Here is a 23,286-nt window from a genome sequence, read left to right as displayed (position 1 = left end):
TGGGCTTAAATTGTGGCATGGGAGATTTAGGTTGGACGTCAGGAAAAACTTCCTGTCAGGGTTGTTAAGCACTGGAACAAATTGCCTAGGGAGGTTGTGGAATCTCTGTCACTGGAGGTTTTTAAGAACAGGTTAGACAAACTTCTGTCAGGGATGGTCTAGTTATTATTTAGCCCTGCCTTGAGTGCAGGGGACCGGACTAGATGACTATTGGGGTCCCTTACTGCCCTGATATGCATAAACAGAAGATTCATATTTACTTTAGATGAGATAAAAAATTGAAAGATATAAGCCATCCTACATCATTAAAACAAAATTAAATAATAAAACAGTAACAACAATAGTATTTCAGGGCATAAGCCAATTATCTGTCTGGGGTTGGAAAGAAACATCTTGTACGATCTGGTTATTCTATAACTATCCACTAAGGGGATTCTTGCACCTTCCTCTGAAGTATGTGGTATTGGCCACTGTCAGACACAGAATACTGGACCAGAAGGATCTCTGATCTGATCCAACATATGCTTTAGCTAAATACAAACACAAGTTATTGGGCTCAATTCAGGAGTAAATGGCTGAAATTTAATGGCTTGCAATATAAAGAAGTTCTAACTAGATGGCCTAATCTTGTCCCTTCTGGCCTTAAACTCTGAATCTATTAACATGCAATTCCCACATTAAAAGCTTGCTTCCCAATGCCATGCTCCGACCACTAGATAAGGGTCTGGCCAGTAGCATAGCATCTTATTCTCCCCTCCCTAGATCATATTTCTTATTTCAGTTTTTTCCCCCTATGTTGTCATTTGTGGTTTTTTTTAATCTCTGTATTTTTTCACAACCCAGCAGTACCATGTTTGTACCATGACAAATACAAAGGAAAACACCTGCAGCATCTGCATTATGCTTCGAGGAACTGCCACAGTAGTTGTGAAGTATTCAGATACATGTTATATTTGTTTCTTCACCCCACAATGAGACCACAGCAGCAGGTTTAAGTTTGAGGTCAAGACCTATGCAAAAACAAGCCTCAGTGCATGCTTCCTAATTACAGCTAATTTATGGGAAGGATTATGGCAAGGGAAAAAAACCTAACAATTGCAGCCCTACATGGCACACAGAGCAAGGCGTATGTTGTATATACTAAAATTGGGTCTGTGTAACAGCTGTGATATGTGTAAGGTCACAGAATCATGTCCTTTACTGTCATTTTAGATTTTCAGATAATGATTTTCCTGAGTTTCTTGTTGCACAGCGAAGATGAGCTTGGAAACACAACTGAGGTACTGCCAGGCTCACAGAAAGGAAACTTTGTAAATTCCCTTCATGCCAAATGAGGAGAATGATTCCAGAAAAGACACAAACAGGTGACTGTGGAACATCTCATACTACACACAAAAATCTGACTCTCTCTGAGTAGATTTAAACAAATCCAGACACAACTTCCATAGCCATCTTGAGTCCTCTGGCAGTATAACTGGTGTGGTTCAGCTACTTAAGGTGGATGTAGGCCTAGATAAGGTGGTGCACACAACAGTATGTGCACCCTGGCCAGATTCTCAGTTCTAGCAGAAGTCTGCTCAGTGCAGGAATGGACATGATGAGAAGGAAGCATTTTATTCTGTCTTTGTGTTTCCTCACACTCAGCATAGCCTGCAGAATAATGTACTGTTCCTGCAGACAAAAATAGATAAGAATAGCTGGAGAGCAGCAATACACTGGCTAATCCCCTACCTGAGACACACTCCCTACATCTGGAGCTATGAAAGGGGACAGAAAAAAAAAGGCTCTTACATGCATATTTTAAGCCAATTCAGTGACCCCTATTACACCAGGGGTACTTCCTGGAGGCTAATTCCACTGGTTTTATGACCTTTTTATACCACATGAGCAGCATATGAAGAGGATGCAATACAATGAAGAATTGAACCCCATAAATAGAAGAGTCTAGTTCCATGAGAGTTGCATGTACAGTAGAGCACAGGCCAATGTTGCAAATCCAGTTAAATTTAGGTTTCCTGGATGTCAAAATAATATACTACTATTCATAATCAGAGTGACAGGATATGATTTTCACTTTCTTTCAAAAAGAGAGAGCGAGCAAAAGAGAGATCACAGATGATGAAGTAATAAGAAGCAAATTCAGGCCTGGATCCAAAAAGGTAGTTGCACAGGCTTAAGTACTTCCATTAATTTCAACAGGATTACTCGCATGCTTGAACTTCAACTATGCTCAAGTACCTTGCTGAATCAGGGTAAAGCACTGATGTTATTTTGAAGGACTGCAATATTATTTGAATTTATTATAATTGGATTGCATGGTTATTGTCAGATTCTCAGGATCCTAGAATTGAACTACCAGGACCAGCTGCAGTGTGCTTTTAGTCAAGGGCCCACATCTATAAAATTTGCTCCTTCTGACAGCTCAATAGAACCCAAGTTTGGCCATTTTCAGAGATCAATGTAAAACTCACTTGTTCATTCAGGCCTGTCATCATTTAATCTACCATCATCATAGTAAGGGGTTTGTGAATGATTTTACTGAGTCACCTGTAGGTTTTGAATTTAAGATGCCCATATCCTATGGCTATGGGCACCATATAACATAGGGATGGCCATAAAGATTAGACCAGTGGTCTATCTAGTCTGGTATCCTACCTCTAATACGGCCAGTACCAGATGCTTTAGAGAAAGATGCAAGAAGCCTTACCCACATGACTACAACGAGTAAGTGTTTTTAGGAACAGGTATTAGTGTGGGACAGTATGAAAATTACATGTCCAGCATTGGGAAAATATCATAGGGCATCAATTTATATAAAGTGCAATTTTTCAGTTTAAGATATCTAAGAAAATTCACGATTTTTAATTGTTTTTGTAAGTTTTGAATATAGTAGAGATAATACACTTAAAAAGTAAAATATTAATGTTCAGGTCCTATTGTTTTTATCAACACCATTAAAGATATCAAAGAACAATCATAAATTTGTCTCTCTAAAATCATCTGATGCTTTTCCAGTGTGAAGAGCATTGTCTATAGAAATAATGATGCAATCAATTCTGGAAGCACAGCTAAACCTTTGTGTGTATTTCTCAAGGTGAAAAGTCACTAATTATTTGTCAAACAAGAAGTGACTAAAGGGTATAATGGATTTACTGTCAGGAAAATGACAACCAATCTAATTTTAGTGAAGCCTAAAAGTTATAATCTGAAATGATATAGTTTAATCCAAGAAAAGGTGAAAACTATACTTCAGCTACGGTGGTAATGGTATTTCAGTTCTACAAGGTTATCTTTTATTCATAAATCATATTTACTCTCTGTGGCTTTCATTCCACAAACACATAGTTAACTTTAAGCATGAGTAATCCCACCCCTATTCAGCAAAGCATATGCTTAGGTGCTTTGGGACCTGATCCAGACACCGTTGTCTCCAATCAGTGCCGAATCAGAATAGATTTACTCCCAGGCTTAATGTTTTGCTGAATCAGGGCCTCAAGTATGATCCTTGGAGGGGCTGAGCACCAGCAACTCCCACTGGGATCGGATATCCACTTTTTAGAAAGAAATTTAAATTAGTGGTGGAATTTTGGTGGATCATTTGCTTACTGTTTTTTGTTTTACTATTGCACACCCTGACTCCCAATGGTAGTCAGCATCTCCTAAAATCAGGTTTATATTTCTGTGGCATACAGTCAAGATTTGCAGCAGTAAAGGGTGGTAATATTTCTGTTTCCTGTAATGCTGAATAAGCAATTAAAACCAAATGTCTTGAGCTACACATGAAAGCCAACAGCCCATGAACATTTCATTTTGGGGCGGTTTATTAGATAATTGTCTTTTCAAAATCTGGTTATTGTGATTTTTGAGATGTTGGAATAGGGCAAGGGAAAGGGATAACTTTCATTTTTTCTCATTTTTAAACAGCATTTCTCTTTTGTCATGTAGATCTATCTATCTATGGCAGCTACTTATTATATGACTATTAAAAATCACCCCTTGTACTTCCAACAGAGCTGCTCTGAAGGGTAAATGTCAAAAGTGTCAGCTCCGCTACATCTTCCCCATTTTCCTTGAATCCCTTGGAGGTTACCCTGCCAGAACTCTGCAGGACTTTTGTGGGGGAGTCAAGGGTGCAACACTGTTTGCCCCTCTTCCTTCAAGTGAAGATCGCCAGGATGCTGCAGTGCAGTAATGTGTAAGGGCCTTGGGACAGATTTTTAAAGGTATCTAAGCCACCAAAGATGCAGATAAAATCCCATTAGGTACCTATCTACATGTTTAGATGTCTCAATACCTTTACAAATCTGGCCCTCTGATGTTGTACTGTTTGGGTAAGTATAGCAAACTGTCTTTGATTTTATATTCTTTAAAATTCAAAAGTGGATAACGAATGAATGGTGGCAGTGATAATTACTCAATTTCCCTGTATAGACAATGCCTCTATTGATTTGATTGATGAAGCGCTTGTTTTTCTGTAAAATATAGATATTTGGCAGCGCCTATTTTCCAATAGTAAAATATTAACAAATACTGTAGGATTGCCACTTATTTGTTAACACGTAATACCTACAAGTTTTCTCTTTCGTGAATCTGGTGTAATGTGACACAACTTGAGTTGCAATAGTACAATTCCTGATTGCTCTGGTGGGTTTTTTTAAATGAGAAAATTGAACATGACATTACTTCACAGAACAATATCATTTGGAGCACTGGGTTTGGCGATACTGTTGCTTAAGCAAAAGCTCAAGCGCGCTGCTCAATAAAGCTTGCACAACTCCTATATGTTCATGAAGCAGAGTTCTGGTGATTTAGTTCATAGTATCAGCACATACATCTAAAAGTAGTAGGATATTAGATATAATCATTTTCCAGAGTTCACTTTTTTTAGGTGTGCTTGTGTATGTATGGTGTATTGGGAATTCAGTCTCAGACATTGTATGTTTGGACAGACATTGAATAAAGTTCTGTCTGGATATTGTTTGATCAGTAAATATGCCCACAACCCAGAAAATGCTGCTGCCTGACCAGTTGAGATTAGTTATTTCCTTTGCATAGTCATTTCACACAGGCTAAATCGTAGCTCTAGTGATACCCATGATGGGTGGGAGGAAATCTAATGTGTCCTTAAAATTAAGTTTAATCTAATTTGGGACCACAAACACTATTGTACGTAAAACATAGTTGTATGGTTATTGTACAGCATCACTCCTAGGTGGAGTTAAGATATTTTGGGTGCCTTAACTGAATATTTCCAAACCTGTGCATGTTTGGATTTCTCTTAAATTTAACCTTAACCCCAAATTTTGTGGATATGTAATGCTTGGTTTGACATAATTACAACATCCTCATAATGCTCTTACCCTTAAGACACTGAGATGCAGTCTCAAACTTAGCTCCACTTTAATTTAGTTTTTATCTGAGAGTTAGAATAAAGGTTTGTGCCAGCATTGTTGGCCCAAATTTCCCCTGACCATCCAACTTTGTGTAGCATGTGGTTTGCCACTTAGATGCCTGTATGCCCGATAATGTAGCATTTGACACATATATATGATAGTCCTTTTTCTAAAACACAATGCATATTTAAAACAATACACCTATCAAGAAGTGTGCAGAACCATCAGAGCAGACACATGAACTTGTCCCTGAAACCCCTATCCTCGTCTCCCTGACCTGCTCTCTTTATGTATATATTCACTTATCTTGTTTTTATTTAGCTCCGGATACTGCACACAAATTGAAGGCAATTGGACCACTTGCATGAACAGGATTATTTACATGAGTAAAACTTTGCAGGATCGGTTCCATGAAAGGATGCTACAATTATTATTATTAATATGAACAACAACAACAACTTTGACTGTGGATATGGAAAAGCAATTTATCTGTTGTACCCACTAAAATTCTGATCCACTTACTCTTATGCTTAAGTATTTGCAGGATAGGGGTTTAAGTTAGGAGTAATGTAGGACTACAAAAGACCTGTAGATATCTTGCATTGGAGTCTGTTTATGGTAAATCATTTCCCTAGTTTAATGCAGAATAGCAAAAAAGTGCATTTAAAATAAGAAAAGAAAGACATGCTTGTACAAAAACAAAAAGACTAACCAATATTACTTAAAGCAAAGAAAAACACCAAATAACCATTTCATTAAAATAACAGAAAGAAAAAATACCTGTACTAAAAATTAACATTACAGACTTTTCTAATTAAATAATAATGGATTTTATTTTAAAAGAAAGGATGCACTGTACTAATCTGTTCTCTCTGATCACTGAATTATTTCAGCATTGTTAAGTTAATTAACAATTCAGAACCAAATACAAAGACTGCTGAAGTATGCAACCTTACCTTCACCTGCATATGCCAGAATAGAGCGGGCTCGCATCTGTTTTCCTTCTGTGGTTTTGCCTGAGCAGGTGTGAGAGCAGGAGGACCATCCAGACCACATGCTGAGTACACAATCCTTTGGGCATGGAACTTCACAGACAATGGGAATTGGATAGATAGCATCTCTACACAGCTGTCTGTCAACCTCTTCTCCTGGGAAAGAAAAGGCCAGTAGCAGTCTATCATTGTTAAATTAACTTAAAATGAGCAATCTAGCCCAGATGGGCACACAAATAAATTAGATTCTGTTGTTGTGTAAAAACACAGTAAATAGATTACTCATCAGAATGACTGTCTTCTATGGCCTGATGGTAAAAGAACATGCCACAATTCTCAAATGTACTTATGTAGCAGAATTTGAACTCTGCTGAAATGTATATGGGTGTGGGTGGCTATTGTTATGTTTTCACTTGTCATAGCTACTGTAAATAAATCATGACTATACGATACACATGAACAAAATATATTATATACCCAAACAATGTAAGTATATTAGAGCCAGGCAAGTGAGCAGGCTCAGTTTGCAGGGGTTTCAGGGAAAAAAAATCTTAATTTTCAGTTCATGTAGTTTTCTCAACCCCCAAGTTTTAATATCCACAACTCAGTCAAAAAACAAAAACAAAAATCAAAAGCCTTTGCATTTCAGTTGGGTGTCAGACTGTGTAAAGCATTTAAGCAGGATGGGAACAAAGCTCCTCATTTGGTTCTAAAAGTTCTCTGTTAATTAGCAGGGCCAACATCTGTCTCTGGCTAGGCCACAGATGTTTTGGGGTTCTCTTGGGTCAAGTTGAGGTGCACATCTAATTATATACAAAGAGTCTCATTAATGGATTTTTTTTTTTAAGGAAGTAGAGACTGGAGCACCAATACCAGGATTACATTTAATGTCAGGAAGGAAATTAAGTGCTGCAGTTAAAACTAGGAATCTAAAACTACACAATGGACAAAACACTAGTTAATTTACAATAAGGAACACTGCAACAATTAATTGGGTCGAAGATCTATCTAGAATGATCTTATTCTAGATCTAGATTCTCTATCATTACTTCCATGTAAGATTTGTAAACAAATCTTTCATCTTTCAGTGAACTTGAAAGGAAGGGGCTTCCCTGCACAGCCCTGTACGCTGAACCAGCTATTGAGAAGAAGTCCAACTTTACCACTGAGGAAAACACAGAAGCTATTTGGGCAAAGGACAGTACAGAGAGGTGTTAATGGATGGAGGCTCCTGACTCCACAGTGTTGTGAAGAGTGAAGTCCAGGGAAAAGGTACATGAATACTGCCAAATGAGTCAACGGTACCAAAAGGTTTCACTAACAGTGACTAAAGCACATTTCTCCTGAGGGTAAATCCTCATCCTGAATAGCAGAGGAAAACCAGGAATTAAGCAGTTTGGGGCCAAAATGAGTCTTCTAGAGACATGGTCTTGTCACCATAATGTGCATGCATCAAAGAATGAGAACCTAGTTATAGAAATCACTTTCAATAATTCTGGGGACTACACAGGACGGATTTCTGAGGTTCCATTCACCATTTATAACACTTTACTGAGATGGAAAAATCACAGCCTGTCAATGCCACTTTAACGTACTACATTTTGCTTCTTTCATTTCTCTTGTTTTTACTGTGCTGAACATTTTAAAATAGCTGTCTCAGAATCCCTGTAATATCAAATGTCAGCATAGAAAAAACTCTATTGCATTATGATTCATCCATTGAGATCTCCCTTAAATATGTTCACTCTCAATGGAACTCAATGAGAGTCCATTACAGTCCATTGGATCAAACATTTAATAGCTAATGTCAATGAAATAATTTCACATCAAGATTTCCTATGAATTTAGATACAACAAAATATTTGGTAAAAAATAGTTACTATGCTCTTTATGTCTCAGCAGTGAAGACTCAAGTTAATATTAATAACAGATGACCTTATTGTCAAAGGTTAAGTCAGTAGGAGCTGTGGGTACTGATAATCACAAGTCTACAAAAATTTGCTTTCTCCCAAGCACAAAGTTAGCCTTTTATTACTAAAATAGAATAAAAAATAATCTGAACCATTAAGAAGCCATCTAAATAGAGACTACATGAATGTTGTGCAAATTGTACAGAATCTTAAAGCCTCTCTGTCACATGCCAGGAATATACACATCAAGTTCCAAACTTTAAAAAAACATTTGTGTGAAAAAATAAATTCCTGAAAATCAGAGTTTTTACAATGGTACTGACATACTGTTACTCCCAGCATTGTTAATGTAATGCTATAATATGACATAGGGTTAAAAATAGATTCCTGCTAAAATGGGGCAATAAAGGGGGCTTGTTTTGATTTGGGTGCACTATTGTGTCCCAATTTCATCCCTGTCAAATCTTTTATTCACACTTGTTCTCGAGTCACAACAGGCAAAACCTCAAACCTGTCCTTGACAGAGTTAGTGATGTGCGAAGTTCTGAGGCTCATTTTGTATAAGTATCCTAAAGGTTGGGTGCTTATCTAAATTATCTGAACCTTTGAAATCAACCCATTAGGCTCCATGACAGTCACTTGTCAATCCCAATGGAACCTCATCCTTGTAAAAGGCCTCACACAATGCTCTCTTACCCCACAACCTCCCTCAGTGGGCTCTGGCTCCTCCCCTCTACAGCTCCTTTAAATTATGAAGGGCTAACCTGGATGGTCACTGCTGTAATAGCATTGGAAATCTGGATTCCTGTTTGCCTCATCAAGATGAAATCTGATTGGGTTGAAGGGGAAGGAGTGGACAAGCATTCCCTGAAGAGGCTCAGTGTCAGAGTAAGGATACATACTATTCTCGTATTGCTCGTATTGCTCCATCTCAAGGCAAGACTCAATGCTGGAAACTTCCATGTTTTCTATGTTCGAAAAAAGCACCTACTGTAACAATGAAGATTACAGTGGAAAAGCATAGGGCTATGTTAAAATTTCCTCATCTCTGCTCTCTTGAGGAAGTATTTAACTAGAAACTCAAACCAAGTTTGATTTCACTGTGAGGGATGAAGTTAATTACAGGCTTAGTTTGGTCCATATTTAAACCGGAAAAGTTCACCCTTACAAATCAGAGTTCTTTGTATGTTAACTGTCTATTATAACAGATCATGGCTCTGGGTTATCCCATTCTTTTATTGAACAAGTATTCAGGAAACCGGATACATTTAGCAAATTAAGATCCAGAAGTTGTCAAAAGTCCAATTTTTATTTCACTGGTGGCAAAAAAATGGAGAACAGTTTTAGAAGATAATATTTTATTATGGATATTTCATGTATTTGGAGGTTTATTATATTTAGACTAAATTGTTTCTAACATTTCACTAATGCTTTTATGAGCATCCTGACTTTTGTTGCTACCTTCTTTAAAGCGCATAATATATTCAACTACCAGAAATCATTTGACCATATGTTAGGAACAATGACCAGAGTAAAGACCACACCCGTTTGGAAGAAATCCCACCAGACCAAAGTTGTCATCAATAGTGTAAAGTTTTATTTTTATACTACTATATTTATATGGCATGGCAGTCAAGCATAGTACTTCGCAGAGCACTTACCATCTAAACAGACAAAATATTAAGAAATAACAGACAAAAAAGGGTAGGCAGATCGGGATATTTTGTCAGGGCAGGGACATAGGCGGTTTGGTCTAACAGTTCATGTAGGGTGGAGGACCAGGTCCCCACACCAGCCAGAGTTCAGAACCAGAAAATCAGGAGCCAAGGTCAGGAACTGAGAGTAAGATATCAGGAATCAGTCCAGGTCAAGAAACCAAGAGATCAAGATCAGGATATGACCCAGAGATCAGGAACCATGAATCAGATACAAGGAATCAGGCCAAGTCGGGAAATCAGGAGATCAGGACCAGGAGACAATAGTAGGTAGCATTGCGTGAGCAGTCCAAAGCAGGATAGAGCTCAGTTGTATAGACGACTTCCTGTTCCTCCTTCTGGCTTAAGCAGGGGGAGCAGACTAATCAGGAGCTCGGGTGTTCTGCCAATTGGGGGTCGGGCTGAAGCCTCCGATCTGAGCTGGGCTTCAAATAGTCCTGGTTCTAGCTGATGCCAGCAAGCTATCAGGTGGAGGGTTGGTGCATTATGTCTCCCCTGCAGATCTGGTTTAGGACTCCTGGGTTATGACACTTTTTTCCTCCCTAAATTCTACTTTTATTTTTGTGTGAATCATTTCCTATTTCTTGTTGTGTTTTTGTTTTACTATCTCTTTCCTAACTTACTTTCTTATGTTTTCAACTTATTTTCTATTTTCCTTTAATGTTATTCCTTTATTTGCATGATACTTAAACTGTCATAAATTAGATGACATCCATTAAAATTCAGCTCTGAGTGATAGCTCCTATTTTTTAAAAAGCGCCTACCTAGTTGGGCAATATTTCTATGATACAATCTATAATGCAGATGCCAAGCTAGGTTCACTTTCTAGTGCAGGGAGGTGCAAACTGCACATGTGAGAGCTGCTCTGCACAGGGGGGGTGGGAGGGATTCACTCCTTACCACAGGAAAGGACAGGCTATGTTCTTCAAGGGTTCCACAAGTGTCAAGAGCAGATTTAGTCTTTGCTTGGGCTCTACAGGTACCCCATCAGTGGTCTTCCTACCCTCAACCTCACCCTCTTCCCCAGGCAATGTCATGCCAGCTCCCAGTGGAAGAGTGACTGATGACATCATTACAAGATTCCTCTGGGCATACTTTCTGCTACTGACACATTCCATTTGTGTATGTGCCAGCACCACAACTGAAGTTGGCCCAACCGGCAAGAAGCACTTTATTTTTTTTAGACCAACAAGTCAGACTTATACAGACCAGCTGCACCCTGCGAATGGCAAACTCTTGCTACAGCAGAATAGGCTGCATGCTCATAAGTATCAGAGTAAATTTCCATGTGATGTTATTCAGCATAATAATCCCTTTTGCTGCACTCCCAAAGCAGGCTCTAAATGAGGACACTGAAGACAATACAATAAAACCAGCTCTATTAAGACAGTGCATGCCTAGGTGCATTGTAAAAATTGCTTACCTGAAGCAAATGGGGTGGCAAGTAAAGGAACATTTGGCCCTTTATTTTTAAAGCCCAAATGTAAAGTAAAACCTTTATTGGACTCAATAAGCCACACAAGACAACTGAACTTTCCTCTAAAATTAAAGTATAATAGGAACAGAAGCATTCCACAGGGAAAATGAAAACCTTAGTCTTGGCCCCATGTCTAGCAATCAACCAGAGTCCCTGAATGGCTATAACCTAACAACTTGATGTGTACAGTCAAAAAGTCACTGCAATAAACTGGATGAAATTTCTGGAGAGCTTTAAATGTCAACAGAACAATTTTTATTTATCATACGGTAAGAAATACTGTAGACTGTGGAAGCCTCAGGTCTGCAAGATTCTGTGTGGCCGTGTTCTGAAGTTCATCAAACAAAAACTTATACAATCCAGCCTAGAAATTAACATTGTACAGATTTTTGCCTTGGCACCAGTTAGAATCCAAATAGGTTGAAGTCAGTCCCTAATGTTTGTACTAGTGCTTCTGAGGCTGTAAAAGAAAAAACGTCTAAGTGCCAACTTATGGTGGTATCTTGAGATTTCTACACTTCTTGGAAGTGTCATATGATGGCCTCTTCTGAGGTACAACAGATGCGATTGTTAAGTAGATCACAGGAAACACAGGCTAGATACAAAAATTGCTATTTCTTACTTAATAAAAAATAGAGACTAAACAAATGTAATTAAATATTAAAATAGGAAGGTGGGGTCACAATGCTATGGCTAGAAATCTGATGTATTAAATGCACAAATACCGCATTCAAGCATTTGTAGACTATATTTAAAATCATAAGAACTCAGGAAATGCAAAATTAAGGATTCAGAAACAATGCTAATTCAAAAGCACTACATATGCTGGATGAGTTATGGCATACATTTTGGACATACAATGCAAAATATTTTACTACACATATAGGTCCCAATCCTTGGGAATGCCAAACCTGCACTCAGTGCAGGATCTGGTGGGAGAGAGGAACAGAGATGTCAAAGGCAACTTTATACCATCTTTGCCCTCCCACAATTCCCAGGGCAACCTAAGGACTACTATAAAAGTACAGTCACCTTCAGTGCCCCCCCCCCCGAGGCTATTGCAACAGCTAGCAATTGCTGGAGTGGAGCAGATGCCAACCAAACTCTCTCCAAAAATGCTTTAGGAGCAGCAACAGTTTTCTCTGTTGCACCTGGGGATTCAACTACGCCAGGAGATCTTCAGTTGGCCACTTAGGACAACTTTAAAGCTGCTTTGTGCTGCTGGAGTGAGAATATAGCCTCTATAGAATATGTGTACAGTACATGAGCTATACAAAGTATATCTACACAAAGCCACTGAATTAGCATTCCTGTTGGAACCTTAGTTTTTGCATTTTCTAATTTTTTGTTATACCAACTCTACAAATGTAGTTAAGTATTAATATAGATTTTGCATAAAATGTCTTATGGGCATTTTAAAGAAAAGATGAGACGAGAAGAAAAAGGAAAGAAAAGAGAAGCTTTAGAAATATTCAGTTCATAGAATTTATAAGCTCCTCTGGCTTTGCAGGTGGAGCTGTTAGCTCTCTATTCTTCAGTTATCTGGCTTGCAGAGCTAACAAGCTTTATTGGTGGAGTTATTAATTCATACAACTAGACACTTAGGGTATGTCTGCACAGGGATAAAAAAACCTGCGGCTGGCACGGATCAGCTGACTTGGGCTTGAGGTCCTTGGGCTCCGGGACTGAAAAATCACTGTGTAGATGTTCAGGCTCCAGCCCAAAACCAAATGTCTACACTGTGATTTTTAGCCTTGCCAGCCCGAGTCCACTGACCCAGGCCAGCTATGGCCCTGGGTCTTTTATCCCTGTGTAGGAGTACCCTTAGGGTACATCTTCACTGAAATGTAAGCTCAGGGTTCAAACTCAGGCTCAAGCCTAACCTCCCTTCTATCTACACATAATTCGCGCTAACCCAGGGCTTGGCCAGGGCACCAGGATCCCATAGTTGTGGAAGGTCCAAGCCTGAGTCAAGCTGGGACCCCGGGTTCAAGCCCTCTTGGGTATGTCTATACTGCAATTAAAAACCTGCGGCTGGCCCATGCCCACTGACTCAGGCTTATGAGGTTCAGGCTTGCTTGGCTATTTAATCAGGGTGTAAATGTTTTGGCTCAGATTGCAGCCCGAGCTCTGAGATCCTCCCCACCTCACAGGGTCCTAGAGCCCAGGCCAAGCCCGAACGTCTACACCACAATTAAACAGCCCATTAGCCCGAGCCCCATGAGCCTGAGAGAACTGGCACAAGCCAGCCATGGGTGTCTAACTGCAATGTAGACATACCTATTGCTTCTCAGTGTAGATGCAGTCTTAATGGACTTGTGCTCTGGGAATCTGCCAAAAGTATCCCACAATCCCCTGGGTTGACTTTCTTTGTCCTCTGGAAGTCAAGTTTGGTGAACAGTCAAATTTTCCTATTGCACCACAAACAAAGGGCTAGAGTGGCCACACTTTGGAAGTGTGTCTAGGCTATGGGTGGTTGGACTCAGGCCTGCATAACACAGTGTAGACATGGGAGACTCAGGTTGGGACTCAGAGTTCAACAATTCCTAACCTATTGCTACAAATGAGTGTAGATACTCAAGCCCTAGGTTAACAAACCCAGGGTCTCCTAACTCAAGTTCTACTAACCCCGGGCTTACACTGCAGTGTAGACGTACCCTGAGGGCTTGTTTATACTCGGAAGTTACAGCATGTTAGAACATGACCCTGAGGAACTATAGTAATTAACATGATATAAAATGTTCAGTGTAGACAGGGCCATCATTTTTAACTTGTGTCAGCCAGCTGTGGTATACCATAGGATGAATCACAATCAGCTGACACAATGTTAAAAACAAGTCCCTACTACAAAGTTTACATTGTGCTAGTTACTATGAGTCCTCAGGGTCCTCCTTCTAACACAATGTAATTTCCCTATATAGACAGATGACACTTAAGGAAAGATCGTGCCTGGCCCTTGTTTGTATGTGTATGGTGGGCAGAGACAGAAGGAGCCATCTCTCTTTATCGAACTCTGATGCAGCAGAAGGGCATAACTCCAGTTCTTGGTTTCTTCCTAACATCCTCACAACGAGCCAACCACTGACCCCAAATTGGCTAGGGGTGTGATGTGGGACACAGCCGCAGACTATGCTCTGTGCCCATCCAGTACAGTCTGGCCCTTAACTTAGCTGTGGAGATAAACCTGTCTACATATGCAATCTTGTGGAAGTTTCTGTAATGTTTGTTCAGTTGATTTTAATGTGCAGCTAACTTTATTTTTAATACTCCTTCCCCCACCCCTCATCAAATTTAGCAAACCATATAACTCCTCACTGAGGATTATTTAAATGCCATAGTTTCAAAGTTTTTGAGGTATTCCTATAGGGAAAAGAATGTGATTACATTTTTAAGTGGGAACAATGCATTTTTTACCCTCTTGTAACTCAGAAATGTCCCCAAAAATTTTTTTCCTGCTTCACCTCTGCAGAGAGAGAGAAAAGAAGGAAAATTTCAATCCAAAATGTGAGTTTTGTTTCAGAAAGTTATGAGCATGTCAAAGTGGGATTATAATGGTGTAAGTAACCACTGTGCTAATGAATAGTTATCACACTATTCTGGAAAAAACAAAACAAAACAAAAAACCAAAACCAACCAATCAAAAAGCACACAATGTAAAGATAAAGTTCATGCAAGGCAGGTAAAAATAAAATAAAATAAAATAAAATATGGGAAATCACTACAAATTTGGAACAAACCTGAGTTAGCACACTAGACTTTCACCTTTAAATACCTTGTCTTAAATATAGCTGCTTTTCAGTTTAATTTTGAATGGGTAATTATATAGATTACAAAAACCACCAATACACAATATGAGATGATTGACAGCTACCATTTCCTAGCTTTCATATCAGTGTTTAGATTCCTCCAAAATTCTCTAGAAGAGGAAAAACCCAGTATGTCTAGTACTGGAAATCATAAAATTCTGGCTTTGTATTTACAACTGAAAACTTGTCTAGACTTGAATTGTTACAGTGGCACAACTGCAGCATTGTAGCTGTGCCGCTGTAGTGCTTCCGTGTAGACAGGACGGTTCTCCATCTCCTTGAGAGATGTGTGTGAGGTCGACAGAAGAATTCTTCTGTTGATGTAGCACTATCTACACTGGGGGTTAGGTAGGCTTACCTATGTTGCTCAAGGGTGTGGATTTTTCACATACCCGAGCGACATAGCAGGGTCAACCTAACATTTAAGTATAGACCAGGGCCTCACACTAACCTTTCCCTCCAAAACATACTGTTGCAGCCAATAATGTTGAACAGGGAAGAGAGAGAGGTACATTACAATTGTGACAGAAATGCATTGTAAAGAACAGAAGTCCATAATATTTTGCACGTTAAAAATGATTTCTGCCCTTTTATGAACCTGTCAGCAGCTAGAGTCAGAAACACTTGGCTATCTCTTCCCCCCCCATTTTACTCTGACTTTCTCTGGTGCACTGAATGAGAATCTAGAATGAAACACACCTCACACTGAAACTGAAGGTTCCTTAGTAAATTCACCTTTTTTCTTATATAGTATTGACTGAGGAAGGCACTCTCTCTCTCTCCCTCACAGAACATGTGTCTAATTAAAATCCATGCACTACCAGCGGAAGCTGACCCAGTTTTCATTCTGTAAGGGATAGTAGAGAAGTTAATCGCTGGAAACCTAATCAAATAAACCATTGTAGACAAAACAAAAGACATTTACCTGCAATTTGTCATTATTTATAGTCCTCTTGAACATACCAGCCTTTTAAGAAGGAGTTTTGGAGGTAAAACAGCACATGAAGCAAAGTCTGAACTTTTGCTCTTACCAATTCGATATTTTCCTTGTAGTAAATATTTTTGGTTGTCGTACAAAGAACTATACAACCTTCTGTTTACCTCAGCACCATTTATAAGCTCTGGACAATATTTGTTCCTATTTTTATGTCTAAAGAACAGAGACTCTAAGGCAGCTTTAATGTTAATTAAACAAAATTTGAGAGTCCTATTAACAGTAGCAAAACTATTCTTTTTCTCTGTGAAACTCTTTTCTATTCCAGTTCTTGAATGACCACTTGTATGACATGGAAGAATCTCTCTCTCTATGACATGCACTGACAATTTTCAACAATTTTGTGGATCATTGACTAAAGTATATATGTTCTATACATTGTACCCTGATTGCCTCCTTGGTTTTCAGCGATCCCTGGATGAGAAGTTAGTGGATATTATTTCTTTGTATTTTTCCCATAAGTTGAAAATTAGTGTCCTTTAAAATTTCTCCACAGTAATACATCAGAAACATCGTTCTGATACTATTCTGTACAAATATATGCAAAAAAAGAAAGGGAAAGTCACAGCTAAACTGGGACAACACATTTCAAGTGGAAGATGAGTAAAATCTATCAACAAACTGGTATAGTTATAATGTGTGTCCATTCCCAAATGTCAGCATGATTTGGAGCATGGCAGGAGTTTTACTCATAGGAGTTTTACTAGCTAATAAGAAACGGATTTATTTTCGTTTTCTTTACCATAGGAATCATAAGAATCTAGTAAGTTCATATTATTTAATGGTTTTCCTGAATTGATTTCTTAACACAATTCTTGTAAAATTGAGGATCTTTAAGGTGTAGCATTACATAGCAATTTACAAAACAGCTACAGTGCATTTGCAATCACTATCAGCTACAGTAGTTCTTGCATTCCAATTTATTGCTTAGGTGATGCTGTTAGCTGTGTGTATTAAATCAGTTACTAAATCCCTAACCACAGGCCTCTCCCTCAATTACTTCTGTTAAGTAGTATTTGCATTTAATTATGTCTTAATTAGTTGATAGTTAATATTCGTTAAGTCATTTTCTTTTAAGAAGCCTAAGTAGAAATGGGACTGATTTCAATGAAGACAAATATTCAAATGTTTCTCACATCTGTTGGTGATGCTGAGGTCTAAGAATGTTTCTCTAATAGATTAAATGAAAAGAAAAGATCATTGTATTGAGATCAGCTGGTTTAATGGTTTATTTGCAACTTTACTCTGATTCTTTTTTCAAAACAGAACTTAACACTACTATTAGAGTAGTCCTTAACTTTTTAAAAATGCATATGTTTTGATAAAAGACAATAGCAATGCAAAATAAGAAATATGGTACTTTGGGACACTACTTGCAAAATACCAATTTAATAAAGTGAATAGAGATGAATGTTTTTAAATAGGAGAGTTGTGCACACAAACACGCATGGAACTGTATCCAGTGCATCTTGTGCACACAGTTACCATGACTGCCCACACAAACCAGGAACTGCATATAGAAATGACCACAGAGTCACTTGACTTGCCCTTTACATGTGCAAATAACAGACCACATGCACAACTGTGCATATGCAATTGAACCTCCTCCTGTTTTTAAACTGTAGAAAATCAAATATGGTTGTTTTCTCCTTTTTAAAATAAAAATTTTCATAATTACAGTATAATACCTATCTGGGGCAACCTGGAAAGAGTCAGACAAAGACCCCTTTCCTTTTCTATAATACTGGATTCAAGGACCAGGCAGAAATAACTGAAAAGCAAAGGTAGGTGGAGCTCAAAACTTACCACACCTGGCTGCTTCCGAAGGAAGAAGCAGGGCTGACTATGGAAGAGGCTTCACTAAACACAGGAGCAAGTGGTTGTGTGTTGTTGTTGAGAAGGTTTTCTTGTTAGTTAGGGAGCTGTGCAAGAGGTGTGGTCTTACAAAACCCAACAATCTATGTGGAAATCTATCCCTAACTCAGAGATATCTACCAGAACCATTGTTCTTTTCTCCAGACTCTCCACAGTAACCCTACTGTCCCCACCTCAGTCCCAGCTAGGGTGACCAGATAGCAAGTGTGAAAAATCAGGACAAGGGGTGGGCGTATGAGGCACCTATATAAGAGACAGCCCTGAATATTGGGACTGTCCCTATAAAATTGGGACATCTGTTCACCATAGTCCCAGCTGACAGCACAGCTTCTTTTTGCTAACCTCCTCACATCGCTGCACATCAGCAGCTACAGAGGGGAGCCAGAAGGAGTTATTCCATCCCAGATAGCTGATCAGAAATTTACAGCGTCTGAAGGACAGTATGCCAGAGAGATAGACTACTCCATAGCTCCACCTTCTGCTTCCCTGTCCTTGAATCGCCACAAAGTTCTGATCCTGGGATACTCAGGAAGAGAGGCTACTGAGAGGTATAATGGAGAATCAGAAGAGTATTCTATAAAAATGGTGTTCTCCATAATAACTACTCTCTCCCTACTGCACTAGTTCCGGATTCCCTCTATGCATAATAGTCGCAGGAACAAACAGGTCCAAAGAAAAATACCTTCTCAGAAAGATGAAATCATGAAAGCAATATGGGGACAATCTTAAAAATGCATCAGGAACACATTTAAAAACTCATATTTCCTCATAAAATTGTTGAAAATGAGAGGACTACATTTCAATGTATACTTAGGCTGTAACTGGTTAAAAATAATGAACCCACACTTTGGGGTACAATATTAATGCTTCCTGTAATCCCATTGTAATGTTTGGTAATGGGAGAACATATGTATCTCCATTTATATTACAGTCATCTATCAGGATTACAGTGATGTAGATACCGCCTCTAACTTGACACAGAGGGATAAAAACAGGGAGAGGAATAGTATCCCCCCATCCAAATAATTATTTTTAGATGTAAAATGCAGTGCCATCTGTCACATATGTAGGGAGGGCAGATTAAGCAACAACAAGAAAAAAAATATTTCCCATAACTATGTTAACTCAGAAATGTATTTTAAAAATGCAATATCCTCAGGTATTCAGCTGGGGGCAGGGGGGACTAAATTTTCCCCCTTGAAAATGCAAACACCTAATTCATCCTTCAATTCTCCCCTCTGGGAGAAGAGGAAAATGTTCTCTTCCTTTTCTCTTGTTACCAGTGAGAACACCGGGACATTTTCTGGTTTCCATTTTTAAGCATTTATTTTTACTAATTAATCCAATCTCTTATTTTTCACTGTCACTTTCTAACTGTACCCTACTTCTGCCCAGAATGTAGTACATGAGCTGAAAACTCAACACAACTTTTGGAGATCATGTAGATGCCTCTTAGAAAAAAGAATGTTTCAGCTCTACTGATGTGCCATGATAACTGGCCTCTCTACCTTATAAACGTGCACACGCTGAGTGACCATATTGCACATGCTGAGGGCACATTTTAGCATTGCTATCACATGGCCTGATGTCACTTACAGTGTAGCACAGCCAATTTAATAATTGGCATGGCTGACTGACATGCCACCTTAATCGACTGAGGAAACACAGTGTAGACATTACAAAAGGAAAACAACATCAACAACAAAAAAAGGGAAAATTCTTCTTTTTATTCTGGATGTTACATTTAATGATCTTTTTCACTTGTTCTGTTATCACCTAATATTCACTGACATAAAATATATTTGATAAACATTTTTGTCAATAGAAAATATTTAGAATTTGAATTTACTATTACAGTGGATATTGTTAAAATGTAAACAAATACTAAAATGTTGTAATGACTTTACCACAGTACTTCTTATAATCAAAATTTATACCACAGTACATTTAATACGGTATCATAAATGTTTTCCCAGAAGGTACCCACTGCACTGTAACAGCACAGCATTTCTTACCGAATAGCAGTAGGTTTCTGCTGCACAGTTTGACAGGTAGTTGGAACATTTTCAGGGTTCAGTTGTTAATGTAGTCATACTGAGAATGATAAGGAGCAGTGAACACAAATGTATTGATCATAACCAAGCACAGTTGCCTTCTACAATTAAATAAACCAATCACGTCATCTTGGTTAAAAAAGAAAAAGAAAGTTTGATGACAGTTCCATTGAGAATAAAATCAATTTTAGGCATGGGACTAAGTCAGATCAATATATCAGGCCAATAGGCCACTTTTAAACAGAATGAGGTGAGGAAAGATAAAGTGCTGATGGTGCTATAAGGAAACAAAAGAAACAGTGCTGCTCTAAAGGGTTATATCACTTGAAAATTTCTAATGTATTTATAAAAATGTTTGGCAAAAACACAAAGTTATTTTATAAGGTACCTCAAATTCTGATGCAAGAGATTTAGACAATATCCCAGTGACAACAGGTTTTGCCAAACCAAAATACTCTACAGAATTTCTATGAGAAATATATATTAAAGAATATTTTAGAGATAAAGACTTACTCCAATTAGTTTCTATAAAATGTTATAGAAATTCCATAAAGTTTAACAGAGATTGCATAAAACTTGCTTTCACCAAAATTAGGAAAATTCTTACATAATTCTGAAAAATAGCAACTATGCCATGCATATTTTATAGACCATTCCTTTGAAAATGCAATCTGTTTTTTTTTTTAATTTGATGGAGGACTATAACCGTATTATTTTTTCATTATTGGGTATTCACCAGCTTTTAAATCCATCAGGTACAGGCAACCAGAGCAGCTGCTGGCACAAAAAGCTTTCACATGCCTCTTTACTGTAACTATTGACTGGGTGCAAGGTTTCAAGTATTTTTTTCCCTACAATAAACCCCAAATCCCTCACATCAGTAGGATAACAGAACCAAGGAAAGGCCATAGAGCGTCACTGAATTTAAACCAGTCTTAACTAATTCCTAGGGATGTGCATGAAGTCTGATATTTGGATTTGAACTAGATTTGGATTCAAACTAGATTTGGTCTAAGGATCCTGATAGTCAGGATTATTCAAATTTGAGGAAAAATTTATAAAGGAAATAATAGGGAAGATCAGAACAAAGGTAGCCATTGGAGAACAGTTCCCAAAATGCTGGTAGTATTCCACTAATTTCTACAGACTACGTTTTCAATCGAGTGCCTAAAGTTAGGTTCTTAAATCCACATTTAAGCAGCTGTCTAAAAATGGCCTGATTTTGCAGAGATGCTGAGCTTCCATAATTCTCATGGACTTCAGTGGGAGCTCGAGATGCTCAGTACCTTTGAAAACTACTTTTATTTTGGTGCCTAAATATGAATTTAGGAGCCTAACATTAGGCACCCTAGTTTGAACATTTTGGCCTAAATTCCTATGCCAAGGACTGGATTCACAAAAGGCCTTAGGTTTCTAACTGATACTTTTGGCACCGAAATCCAACATTGGGCATCACAGGCATTCAAAAATCCCCCACTCAACCTGTAGGCAACTTGAATAACTTGGCAACTATGTTTTCACTGTAAAAGTTACCTAGGCACCCAAGTTTCTGCCTCTGAGCATGCACTGCTGCCTCAGGCAGCATCTTTCTCTCCACCAAGCACAGGGGGAAATTGAACCTGGGTCTTCCACATCATGGGTAAGTCCTCTAACCACTGGGCTAAAAGTTATAAGGGAGGCACCACAACCTCCTCCTCCTTCTCCTGCATTTATTGCGGGGGGGTGGGAGGGAAGGGGGAAGCTGAAGCCCCTAACTTCAAGAGAGGTGGTTCCCAAGCAGTGGTAGGTGCCTCCGTGCAACCCAGACTTAGGTGCTTAACACCGTGACACGGTTGTCAGCATCTCCCATTGGCTAGCTTAGGCAGCTCCCTGGTCAGCTCCCTGGTCAGCATGTTGGCTTTTGTGAATAACATTCTTCAGAGCCTCTCTCTACCCATGCATTGTATAGAGAGCCTAGGTGCCTAACTCAGGCTTTATGAATCCCAGTGATTTTTCTAGGCACCTATGACCTTTTGTGAATCTAACCCAGGGATCGGCAACCTTTGGCACGTGGCACGCCAGGGTAAGCACTCTAGCAGGTTGGGCCGGTTTGTTCAACTGCCGCGTCCACAGGTTCGGCCGATCGCAGCTCCCACTGGCCACGGTTCACCGCTCTGGGCCAATGGGGGCGGCGGGAAGCGGCGGCCAGCACATCCCTCGGCCCGTGCCACTTCCCACCGCCCCCATTGGCCTGGGATAGCAAACCGCGGCCTGTGGGAACCGTGATCGGCCGAACCTGAGGACGCGGCAGGTAAACAAACCAGCCTGGGCTGCCAGAGTGCTTACCCCCACCCCTGACTGCCCCCCGCCACCCCATACAACCTCCCCTCTCCTTCCTGACTGCCCCCCCCGGGACCTCTGCCCCCATTCAATCCCCCTGTTCCCCGCCCTCTGACCAGCTCGCCCCCTATTCACCCCTCTGCCCCCTGACCACCCCCTGACCACCCCCCTCCCCGAACTCCCCTGCCCTCTATCCAACACCCCCGCTCCCTGCCCCCATACCGCGCTCCATGGAGCACTGGTGGCTGGCGGCACGGCTGCAGCAGGACAGGCAAAGGCGCCACCTGGCTGCAACCAGCCACACACCGCACAGCACAGAGCACAGGGTCAGGTCCCAGCTCTGCAGCTGCGCTGCCCCAGGAGATCGCAGCCCCGCCACCAGGGGCTGCTCTAGCTTTTTTGCTGCCCCAAGCATGGCAGGCAGGTTGCCTTCAGCGGCATGCCTGCGGGAGGTCCCCGGTCCCGCGGATTCGGCGGCATGCCTGCAGGAGGTCCGCCGGTCCCGCGGCTTCGGCGTACCCGCCGCCGAATTGCTGCCAAATCCGCGGGACCATCGGACCTCCCGCAGGCATGCTGCCAAAGGCGGCCTGACTGCCGCCCTCGCAGGGACCGGCAGGCCGCCCCCCGCGGCTTGCCGCCCGAGGCACGCGCTTGGAGCGTTGGTGCCTGGAGCCGCTGCTGCCCGCCACCCAGAGCATTGTGCTGGCGGCGCAGTGAGCTGAGGCTGCGGGGGAGGGGGAACAGTAAGGGA

General features: G+C 40.0%; 1 protein-coding gene across 1 annotated transcript in view; it reads right to left on the bottom strand.

Moving 5' to 3' along the window:
• THSD7A (thrombospondin type 1 domain containing 7A) overlaps positions 1 to 23,286 on the bottom strand; it is a 383,013-nt gene that overhangs the window by 112,010 nt on the left and 247,717 nt on the right. Inside the window, exon 8 of the mRNA XM_065399278.1 lies at positions 6,350 to 6,541. Within this exon, the coding sequence (XP_065255350.1) occupies positions 6,350 to 6,541 (192 nt within the window). The remainder of the gene's footprint in view (positions 1 to 6,349; positions 6,542 to 23,286) is intronic.

The sequence above is a fragment of the Emys orbicularis genome, chromosome 2, assembly GCF_028017835.1.
Source record: "Emys orbicularis isolate rEmyOrb1 chromosome 2, rEmyOrb1.hap1, whole genome shotgun sequence".
In the NCBI taxonomy this organism is placed as follows: Eukaryota; Metazoa; Chordata; order Testudines; family Emydidae; genus Emys; species Emys orbicularis.
Note: the sequence above shows the minus strand (reverse complement) of the source record. Positions and strands in the feature narration are given on the sequence as shown.